Source organism: Argiope bruennichi, chromosome 9 (assembly GCF_947563725.1).
Source record: "Argiope bruennichi chromosome 9, qqArgBrue1.1, whole genome shotgun sequence".
NCBI classification, from domain to species: Eukaryota; Metazoa; Arthropoda; class Arachnida; order Araneae; family Araneidae; genus Argiope; species Argiope bruennichi.
The window spans coordinates 39,377,765-39,389,926 of record NC_079159.1 but is presented as its reverse complement, the minus strand read 5'-3'; the positions used below and the strand labels follow the sequence as shown (position 1 = coordinate 39,389,926).

The window sequence follows — 12,162 nt, the reverse complement described above, 5'->3', positions numbered from 1 at the left end:
TATAGAACAAATACAGTTTATTTCTTAGTTTTATTTTCAAACTGCAACAATAATCTTATATATCCATGTAAAACAATACATAAAAATATACACTGACACTAACAGTTGAATAAATAAAAAGTTATGAAGCAAGTTCATTTCATTTATTTAGATATAAATGAATTGATAAAATTTAATAGAAATATTAAAGCAATAATTCAATTCTTGGAGGAAAATGCATGTTCCATCAAAAGAAGTTTATTATCTCCATTGCAATATGTATTGAAGCATTTCCATATACAACAAAATTATACTTAAAGATTTACAGACAGAATTAGGAAAGTTTAGCAAAATTTTATGGAACAAATACAACAATTTTATTGATCATAATACAAAGCTAACAATATATTGGACTTGAATCAAATAAAATCAAAGTTGCCACGCCATAGGGAAAACACAGGAAAATTTTCATAAAAGCAGGGAATTTCAAGTTTCTTTGTTATTTTTTTTCCTCCATCCAAATAATGCCATCTCTCAAGATTGCAAGAGTAAAAGATTGTAGTTATAGTTTCAAAAAATGAAATATCATTTGCTATTGTGTGTTGCAGAAACTCGCCTCATGTCTCTTCTCTTTTTTTGTTTAGATTATTCCAGTTTCGATTTACGAGACAGCTGATTTTTTTTACACGAGATTCCGAAATTGCAACTAATGAATGGGATTAGCAACATTCATTCTGTGGAAGTAGTGCATTGGTGGTTAGTCTACCATACTTGAGTTCAATGAATGGTTTGTTTATTAGTTGAGAAACTGTGAGCTTATTCAAAGTAAATTAGAGAATATTTTTAAATCAATGAGCTGCTCAAAATCCGCATATAGTATGAATTGGCTGGATAAAAAATATCAATCCTGATTTTGAAGAATGGGTTCAAGAAACTAAATAAAATCCATTAGTTGTGTTCTGCTCATTTAGTAAGAAGATAATAAGCCTAAGTAATATGGGAAAATGAGCACTTCCTACTCATGTTAAAAGAGGAAAACATATAAAAGTGCATGCCAGTTCAGAAGACTCATCATTGATGCAGACTTAGTATCTAAAATGAATGACAGGTCAAATCCAAAAATGTCAGAATTAATGTCCGAAACTAAACCAATTTCAAACTTTTTAGTTCAAGAACAATAATTTAAAGCTGAATTTTCATGGACATTAAAACTTATTGTACCACAATCGTCAATTAATTCATTCAATGATATATCGGAAATATTTTCACATATGTTCACTGAAAGTGAAATAACTAAAAAGTGTACGTTAGGTAATATAGAAATATTGTACCTTATTTATTACAGATTAGGTCCATAAAACTGAAAAATCTGCTGAAATTCATGTCCAAATACTTGAATTGGCAAAAAAGAAAGGGGGAAAAAAAAATCTTGGTTTGTAATGTTTTTAGTTAAGTGATCATTAAATGATTTGCATCATGGTAACAACACTGTTATGTGCTTAATTTCACAGAAGTCTTTAATTTTGTGTGACTTACAATAAAGAGCATGAGAGGTGATATATCCCCCCTTTAATATATAAATTTTGTCTAGCTAAATTCCACATAGTAAATGATTTTTTTTTTCTGTATGCAAATATAAATCTTCTTTTAATATGCTATTATTTCGAATAATGTTAAATTGTTGCTTCCTTTCCTTGGTTTTTCCACTCCTTAAAACCAAATTCTATTATAACTAGCATATAAGTGCTATTCGTGCATTTTCTCATGTTTTAAATTTACGTATAGGGAAAACACAGAAAATATTTTTTCCAGATTTGAGTGGCAACCCTGAAAATAATAAAGTCGAAAGTTGAATATCTTCACCGAATTTTAACAAAACCAATGTTTTAAATCGTTGCTTAATAAGCGATATCATTTATCTCAATTTTCAAAATTCTGAAAAGGAAGAAAGAAAATTTTGAAACCAATAACAAATATTTTTGACTTTTTAGCATTTTTGTTTCTATTAAGCACAGATATGTGATTTAATGTTCATATAAGATGTGTAAACAAAGCTGGACTAAATGTTGTTACAAAAAATTTGCTTTCTTTTCCTTATTCTAAAATTGAGATAGAAAATGTAATTCGTGAAGCACTGAAATAATATATTGCGATATTGATAAGATAAACTTTTGGAATCCAAAATACTTGGTTTGAGTGTTGACTTGGCAATTCCACTTAAAAATATTCTCATATACTAATTTTTAATTAGAACAGTTTTTTTTTTTTTTTTTTTTGCGAGAAAAACAACTTTTTGTTTTTGGTAATTTCAGGAGTTTTTAATTTTATTTTCAAATTTCTAATATTTATAATGTTATTTTGATTCAATTAAAGATAAAAAATAATTACAAAATTTTAAATTATACATACAAATCAAAGACATAGAAAAATAGAGAGAATAGAGCTTCAAAGCAATTACTTCACTGAAAGTATTATATCAAAACTTCTGAATATTTTCTATTTTTTTTTTTTTGTATATTACTGAAGTTAGTAAAAATATTTGACAGCTGAATAAAAAAAAAAAAAAAAAAAAAAAAAAAAACCTTTACATAATTTAATAAAAGAATTTAAATATAATTAATTTTTAAAATTTTCCTTTCGTAAAATTCATTTCAGTTCTTTACTGCTTTTGTAATATCAGTAAGTTAAGTAATGGATTTATTTAATTTTTACATCTCTAATAAATTTTATCTTAATAAGTAATGTTATAAATTAATTAACAATTACTTGAATTTTCTGACATACTCTTTTTCAGCTGTGAATTCCTTATTGAACACTTTTGGTTGATGGATATAAAAACAATCAGAAATCTGTATAAAAAAATATGAATCTTGAAATAAGAGCTTACTCATAAGAAAAACACATTTGGCATTAGATTTATAAACCAATACATCTCAATATACTGGGTGATTCAAAAGTCAGTTAACATTGAAAAATTCAATAATATATGGAATAATGTAGTTAGACAGGAAAAAATTGACACACATGCTTGAAATGACATGAGATTTTATTTAAAGAAAAAATTAAAAAAATATGGAAGATGATGATTGTTTGTCTAATAGTTGTGGATTAACAAAGCCCATTTCACATTCTGAGGGTCTATCAATTCCCATAACAGTAGAATTTGGGCTACCAAAAATCCTAAAACTATCTTGTAAACCTCATTGCATGACGTTGGTTGTGAAGTTACCCGAAGTTGCAAGTCTATTGCGATCATCTGACCTTATTAAGAATGCTAAAAGACAATATCCAATGGCAATTTCAAAAACATCAAACATCTACTGATATGCTATACAATGCTGTTTGCAACATTATTCCCTGATTACAGGTATTACCAACATTTGGGCATTTTTTATAAAGAATGTAATCTTTGTTAAAAATCAATTGTTATGCTAATTATTGCTTTTGTTATATAAATTGTCAGTTTCTTGCATATTTTTTTTCAATAAAACCCAATGTCACTTCAAACATGGATGTCAACCTACCCCTTTACCAATATTATTCTGTAAATTATTAAAATTTCAAAGTTAATGAACCTTTGAATCATCCAGTAATATCATTTTAATTCCAATAACAGACATTGTATGATAAAGAAATGATCAAAAAGTTCACAGAAGTTTAATTTAGGATTAAACTAACACAAAATCTTGCTTTCAAGTACGCTTATAAGAGTTGCTACAATAAGATTTCTATTCATTTAATATAAAGAACAAGGCTTTACTAATTCCAGCGACATGATTTGTTTGGAAAATTGAAAATGTAGTTTTAAAATTACATAAACATAATAAAAAGTTTGTACAGATATGGAAAATTTACAAGATTATTAATTCCACTTTAAAACCGTACAGAAATAATACGATGGGACTTTATATATATATATATATATATATATTATTACATATATTTTGGTAGATGCATGGCCAGGAAAATGAAACTTTTAGAATAAATACCAATTTTTTTCGCCACAAGTGAGTAGTAATTTTTACAAAGGGATGAAAGATAAAACATGTATGTTCGCACCAGAACACAAGAGTAAAATGACAGACATTATTTCCTATAATGATTTTATATTAAGAGGTTCTGATATGGATATCTTCGATACATATTGACTTTGGAAAGGAAATCTTGTGTTTCTTGGGGAAAGGTTGAAGATTTTTATCACTTCGCTCTAATCATCAATTTTTTTTTTAATGTTAGAAATAAATACAAAAATGGGTGTTGGATCAAGAAATAAGAGAAAATGTTAGAATAAATTAACTTGGGCTAATTTAGGATAAAAATTAGTAAAGATTTAAGTTAAATTAAGATATATCATTATATATATATATATATATATATAGTGTGTACAATTCTGGTATCAGAATAGAAATCTGAAAGTATCCTTATCTTATAAGCTGAAATTATGTAATTAATCTTTTAAATACAATCAGATGTAGAGTGCAAAATGACCACATATGCTGCCAAAGAAAAAAACTAAGGCTGCAGCACAGTTATCATTACAATATAATTATGTTGTAATGATAACAATGTATATGATACAATATAACATATACATACATTGTCCTCATTTTTAATAGTCAATTTTATTATAAATCAGGGAGAAAAAAGGCAAAGAAAGCACATTTCATATCTAGAAATGGAATGTGCCTATTCTTGAGGTAGATGAGATGAAGCTTTCTGTTTTTCATATTTAAATCCAAACAGGTCAGCATGTTTTCATTTATGCCTGTTTAGAGAATTATCTAGGTTCCCTCAGTTTACCATTTAAAATGCTCATTGTCACAAGTTATTACATCAAATAATATTTGGTTGAAAAATTAAAGGGAAAAAAATTACCGACTATTCTAAGAATGATTTCCCCTTCCTTAATCTTAGATGAATTATATTCATTGCCAGATATCTCAGTAGAAAGCTGATTCTATTCATTATTTGAAAAGAGTCAGTTTGCTTTGAAATTATGTTAAATTAATTTTCTAAGAATACAAAGATTTAATAAATGACAATTTGTTTAAAACATGTTTTCTCATTCAATAGATAGTTCAACATATTTTTTTAAATGTGAGTTACAATCATTTCACAGAACAAGACACAAAAAAGACAATCATTAATAAATAATTAAAAAAACACAAACACACACTATTCTTTATCTTAGAAACAACATAAAAAAAAAAGAAAAAAAGATGATATTTTATTTAAATATATCACATGATCTAATACTTATCTATAATATATATATATATATATCAATACATAAAATTTGTATTTTAGATTTTTAAATGCCATATTTACTTTAAGAATTCAAACATTTAAGTGCAAAATTCAGAAAATTTTTAATAGCCACTGTTTCAGCTCCTTTATGCCTTTTCCTGTCAAACAACTAGCTTCAATGATGGTAATTTCTTGTCTGGAATGGGTGCATGTATCTTCTAATCTCAGTAAATGTTTCATTTCTGCAATTTGTACAGATGAATTCACATCAGTCTTATTAAGAACAATTGCAACCTTAGCCTTTTTCAATAAATCATGTTTTAAAATTTCCAAAAGCAATATACAAGCGCAGCTAACTTGCTGCATGTTAGCTGCATCAATCACATAAATGACACCTTGGCAGCCATCAAAATGCATATGCCAAATAGGAGCCATTGAGCCTCCGAGTTCATTTACCTGTATTTGTTTGTTTTTTGCTAGATTCACTCGTGCAATGTTCACACCAACTGTTGGAATAGTTGAAAATATTTCACTATATGGGTCACAGTGTATATTTGTTTGTTGCAATCTTCGTAACAAAAGAGTCTTTCCAGCAGATTTTGGGCCAATGCAGACAATCATCTTTAGATATTAAATATGCTTAATTTGCCTAAAAAAATAAATGAAACATTAATGATGGGAAAATATTGATGTGTGAGTAAATAATTCTACTTAAATAGAGAAAGCATAAAATTTGCTAAAATAAATTTTATCCAGTAAACTAAATTTAATTTCATGAAGCATTATTTAGGTTCATTATCATTCATAAATCATTAAATATCATTTGTTGTGTAATTTCAAGTAACATTTTAAATAATTTTATTACTTCCTGCAATAAATTTTATTTATATATTGTTTTACAATTAGTAGTAAATAAAATTTTATTCAAGAATCAGAGAATTTTTAAAAATATATGGATTTTATTGTAAAGAAAAAAAAATGTCCCTCATTAAGAAACAAATTGAATAAAGGCTTCATCTTTATATTTAAATTAAACAGAACATCTTTATATAAGTTACTAAAAATATTATTTAAGTTTTACCAATAATAATATATTTTAAAATAAAAATAAATTCTATAAATCAGTAATTGTAAATCAATATTTTGATGTTTTTCTTTATGGAAGAGCTTAAAAATGTAATATTTAATTTAGCCATACATAATTTAATAATTAATTTAGACTTGCATTAAAAGTATATAAAAAAGATAAAAATATTGAATTTCTATCATTTATACAAATGTTCATATCAGTTATTTATATTTAATCAAATTTAAATATTATAGAAAAGCATTAAATCTTATATTTCAAGATCTAAAGAAAATTAAAACTGTATAAACATTTCTAAATTAAATAACATATTTATTATTAACACATTAAAAAACTTTTTTGTATTTGAGGGTATTCAAAAATAGTCCGGAGGAAAGTTCTCTTGCCGATTTCAAATGATAATCTCTTTTTACACTAATTCAAATATTTTTACTGGAAATGCATATTTTGCAATATGTGTGTTTTATATTTTAAGTAAATCATGTCAATTAAAAACATAATATAAGTTGAACTTGTATGCATGAATTTCATTAAAGTATCTTACTGTTACTTTAGTTTCATATCTCAATAAATGGTAATTATAGACTTATGATAGATGATAGAATTATAATTATAGACTTTTTGTAGCTAGTTTGTCCATTACGAATCTCATTCTGCAGTACAATTAAAACAGACAAAATTTTATACGACTAAAATTCATAATACCTTGCATTGATTACTTATAACAATATTTTTTATGTGATAGAATTTAAAGTAAAAATGTCGACTCGTCAAATAAGATTGAGAAAAATCACACTGCAATCTGAACCCGTACAAATTTGCAAGGAAGAAAAATATTTAACTTTTCAATTTATACATCAAACAACTTTTTAAATTGCTTATCTCACAGCCAACATTACATTTACAGCAAGTGCAAATGCATAAATTAATTAAAAAGTCTTTATGCCGATACGAAATCATCAACATAAAATCGGAAGGGCGTTGAAACAAATGCCACAATATGACCAAAGAAAGCTAAGAAAATCCAAAACTGATTGGGATTCAAAGAGATATCGATAACTACATTCTATTTCTATTCTGAGATACAATTGAAGAACTTTATAAGATACAAGATAAATAATTGTTTTGTATTTTTATTATAGGCACAAATGTATTAAACACATTGTTTTACCAAATACTACAGAATAAAACAAGAATAAATAAATAAATAAAATTAAAACCGACTAAGAAATTTTTGTTAAAAAGTCAATTAGTAAAATTCCCGAATTTAAAAAGTTATTGGTTGAATTTTTCTATAACACTCACCCGCAAAAAGTTTGACAATACGATCAGTTTCAGTTTTGTTTTTATGAAAAATTGTTTCCATTCCCGAAAGCAAAATTTCATAAAATATAAAGAAACTTTATTCGTTTACAGCAAATGCCTATAAATAATTTTCGATTTACAATTTATGTTGTTTGAAACATATAGAACTGAAAAAACTTAAAATAAATTATAATTCAATTCTTCTTCTTGTGGACAATGTTCTTGGATCTTTTTTAAAGAATCGTATTGGTCACTGGGCACTGGTTACTTTCTCTCTGCAAAGATCATTCCGTAAGTTTGTCAGAAAAAATTCTTAAAAGACACCAAATTTTTAAAGCATATAACTCCTACAAATTTTTTTTACTGATCATTTTATTGCCACCGAGAGTTTTTGTTATTCATTCCACATCGAGAAATCTATTTGATCTGCTGTTGTTGTTGTCACTTATGCACTTGTCATAGACAAGCCCGCTGACGAAAGCAGCGATTTAAGCCGCGTTTGTGCCGTAGCTTCTAAGGTTAAAGGCCCCTGAGCACCCGAGGATAGAAGGCTAGCTCATAAGAAGATGACACTCACATAATCGCACGCATAACCCCTTTGTACAGATGGGCTCTCATACACCACATATAGAACTAAGGGGAAGAACAACCATGTCCGAACCAGGACTTGAATCCCAGATCAAGGGGAAAACGTGCCATTCCTAGGCCAGGACGCCAGCTCTATTCGATCTAACTATGCTAACTCACCTGCCGAGAATGTAGGAGAGGTAGGAAAATAAAAATATGAGTTATTGCTCAAGATAAAAAGCTCTTTTGAAAATAAACGAGTCAAAAATGCTTACATAATGTTTTTTTTAAAAGAATAATTCTATAGAATTTCATCTGAGAAAACAAATAAATGTAAAATGTAACATTTGATTCCAAGCTTGTGTATCGACAGAAAAAGCTACAGCTTCGAAGAAATAAAGCAATTATAACCTCGAAGAGAACTTCTTTCCCTAGTTAATAGCAATCCTATCTTTTAGAATATTATTGATGTTTGGGGGTTAAATTTGAAAATAGAAGATGTGACCAACGAAAACAAGAACATTAGAAAGCAAATAGCTTTTTATTAAAAGCTGAAAGCAAGTTGTATAATCTTGAATCAGTTTGAAAAGCAAAATGTTTAGAACTCGTTATAAAAAATTCTGAGGAAAATAGAAATAAATAAATAAGTATTAGGAATATTATGTCACATCAATAAGTGTTTGGTAAGATTTAATATTAATGTACAGTTTTTCCGAAGAATTATGTCAATCGTGCGCAAGATTCACAAGAAAAATTCACAAACGGCTTTTAGATTACAATAAAAAAGGATCACAATTTCATTTGGCAAGAAGATAATTCAACGTTGGCGATTGCATATTAATCTTATGTTTAGCTGGATTCAAAAAAATTAAAAAATATATATTTTGTATATGCTCATTTTTTTTTGTTTCACTTTGTTTATTAGTTCTTGTTTTCAAACTATTTCATATCTAAGTTTTAATATGGAATAAGCTAAAATATATTTACAAAATTAATAAAAACTGGGTAAAAATTAATCTTTATTCAAATGACCGAAGATTGATATCTGGAATTGAACAAAAAATGAAGTCATTCTTCAATTTCCTGTTGCATTTTATCTATATATATGAAATAATAAGGAAAATCAGTGAACCAGTCATACTAATCCAATTTCACCTATTTTTTTTCAGAAGATAATTTATGCCCAGTAGATATGTCGTTAAGAGTCATTTGTCCTTCTTCCAGAGGCGGACCTATAAAATGGCGCCTATCAAATGCCAAAACAGCGTCCGACCTCAATTTTTAATTATTATAATCATCATAGTCTTTGTAGAATTTGGCGGCGTTTTTGGAGTGACGAAATTGATCTGAGTTTTAATCGGACACCACATATAGTTATCATAGATTATACTTTATATCTCTTATCATAGATTAATTGCGACATTCTTTGCTCTTTGTTCTTTCTGATGCGAGATTGAGTTTTTTTTTTCCTCATTTATTTGCCATTTCTTCCCTATAGTTTTCCAAATTTAGGTATGTTGACCTTTCTTTTTATTTTACCATGTTTCTTTGTGTAAAAATCCATCGTCTTAATGCAATACGCAGGGAAAAAGAAAAATTCAGAGACGTCAAAACGGCAATTTATAACCAAGCACGGAATGCCTGAATCTATCTTATGAAATTGTGGCAAACATAAACCATTCCCTTTCTGCGCATGCTCTGCCTACTTGCTGACTTATAACTGGTCGAGTGTAAACAAAGCATTATATATGCATTACTTGTCAATTAATATAACCCATATCAACTTATCAATACATCTTACTTATTCAAACATATTAATTAAACTATTTGCTTGATTTGAATCTTTTTTTTAGAAGTTTAAGTTAATAATATATCAAACATTTCATGAACAAGGCCAGAAAAATTTCTTTAAAAACTTTCGAAATGATTTTAAAATTTTTTCAAAAAACCTTCTTTAGTTGATCATTATGATGCTTTTTAGATGAAAGAACTGTCTGCATTTAATGTTCATTACGCAATTATATCTATTAATTTTAAAAGCGGAAATATATCTCTTGATTGTCTGTCCATTGGTGTTCCAGGCCAAACTGTTAATATTATCAGATTTAACACAAATACGCTTTAGAAGTTAGAAACTTGCACCTTAAAACAATTTTTCGTCACTTATATTATTTTTTATCTAATCAAAAATGAAGTGAATTTTCGATAGTTTTAATGAGAAGTTCTGAAATTATTATCTCAAAGATAGTTGCCAAATATATCATTTAAAAATTCAAAAGCAATACAAGCAACATAAAATGTAAACATTCCTTTTTTTCAATAATATATTTAGTTATGCAATTTTTCCCCGAATTTAACAAATCTATATAGATAAAATGCTAACGTATGTAGCATAGAAATTGCTTTTATAACATATTAGCTGGTACCCGGCGCGTTGCTGACGCAGAAGAAATAAGTTTGGAAATATCGTTTGAAATTTGAAAATAGCTATCTTGTTTAATTAGGAATGATAGAAAAAAAATGCTTCACTATGCTTTTCATAAACAAATTGCAATTCACCTTATTTTGAGACTTAAGAAATCTGTTGTTATTAATTTAAATTATTCAGTTATTCGATGTAAATAAATTAAGCCCATATTAATTTATAAAAGTGTGATAAAAATTTGATGATCCATTTTCAACAAATGATTCATTCTTTAAAAAATATTATGATGTTATAGTTTTAGTTTACAAATAGAAATGTATGAAATTAATACCAGAGATTGCAGTTCAACTAAGAAGATATTTGTCGTCAGCTGAAATTGAGATTATCTTTTTAATAAAGCAAAAGTGATAATTCTGATTTTAATTCTAAAAATATTTACATGCGGAATTAGGAAATGTAAAAATTAAATGCAAGCATATAAAGTTTTCAAAATAATTAACGTAATGTTTAATCGAAGTAGAATCAGCAAGTTGGTAAAGTGAAATTCAAACTGAATTCTTGATTTAAAATTCTTTTTTATTTTAATAATGAGTTAAAGATTTAATTAGAGCAAGCTTTCATAAGAATCTTTATGATGCGTTTTTTATTTTTTTTATTTAAGAAAATATACTTCAAATATTCGAACGCCATTTTTTTCATTGAATTAAATTTAAGAAAGAAACTCAATAATTGATGTTCCAAACATTGAAAATATGGAAAAGTCCTGAATACTAATTAAATTTTTTTCTTGGCAAAAATAAAATATTTTTTTAAAAAAATTCACAAATATTATTTTGAAATTGAAGGAAAACAATGATTTAATATACAGCATCTAAAAAATGAAGATAAAGAATTCTGCACTTTAATAACAATATATTTTGAATTTGAAATTGACATTTTTTGAGTTTTTATATCTGTTTTGAAATTACGTAACTATAAAGGAATTGCTTGACTAATCATTCTAAATTAATTATTGAGCAGCTACTAAATGATTATTTGCTGTAAGAATTTCTCAAACTGAACCAGTTTATTAAATAGAGTTTGACTCCAGTGAAGAATAGCATCCAAAAATCGAATTCGTGTTTTAAATACGCTTTTTCTTACCGATTAATATAAAAATTTATCACAGTAACTACAAGAACATATACCAAATCTCATATATTTAAGGCATTGCTTTTTTTCAGTTATCTGGTTAAAATGTTTCTGAAGATACAGACAGTCAATTCCTTGTTGGATTTAGCTCGAAATTTGATAGATGTTTATCGATATATCAAATCGATGTATATCGATAATTAATATCGATGTATATCGATAATTAATATCGATGTATATCGATAATTAATATCGATGTATCAAATTTTATCTATCTAACGTTTTGAAGTTATCGTGTTAACTTTTATTCGGACAGCCGGACAAACCGACTTCCCCTAAACGGAATTTGCTCAAAATTTGATAGATAGATAGATTTTAGTGTAAAGATCGTATGCCAAATTTCATCCTTCTAGTTCTAAGC

At 26.8% G+C, this 12,162-nt stretch overlaps 1 protein-coding gene across 1 annotated transcript; it reads right to left on the bottom strand.

The window, feature by feature from the left end:
- Positions 1 to 2,617: 2,617 nt before the first annotated feature.
- LOC129984803 (ADP-ribosylation factor-like protein 16) lies at positions 2,618 to 7,662 on the bottom strand. Its single transcript, XM_056094760.1, has 3 exons — positions 7,619 to 7,662; positions 5,308 to 5,875; positions 2,618 to 2,828 (listed from the first exon to the last, which is right to left on the bottom strand). The coding sequence occupies exon 2, from the start codon at positions 5,845 to 5,847 to the stop codon at positions 5,338 to 5,340; it is 510 nt and encodes a 169-aa protein (XP_055950735.1). The 5' UTR covers positions 5,848 to 5,875; positions 7,619 to 7,662; the 3' UTR covers positions 2,618 to 2,828; positions 5,308 to 5,337.
- Positions 7,663 to 12,162: the final 4,500 nt, after the last annotated feature.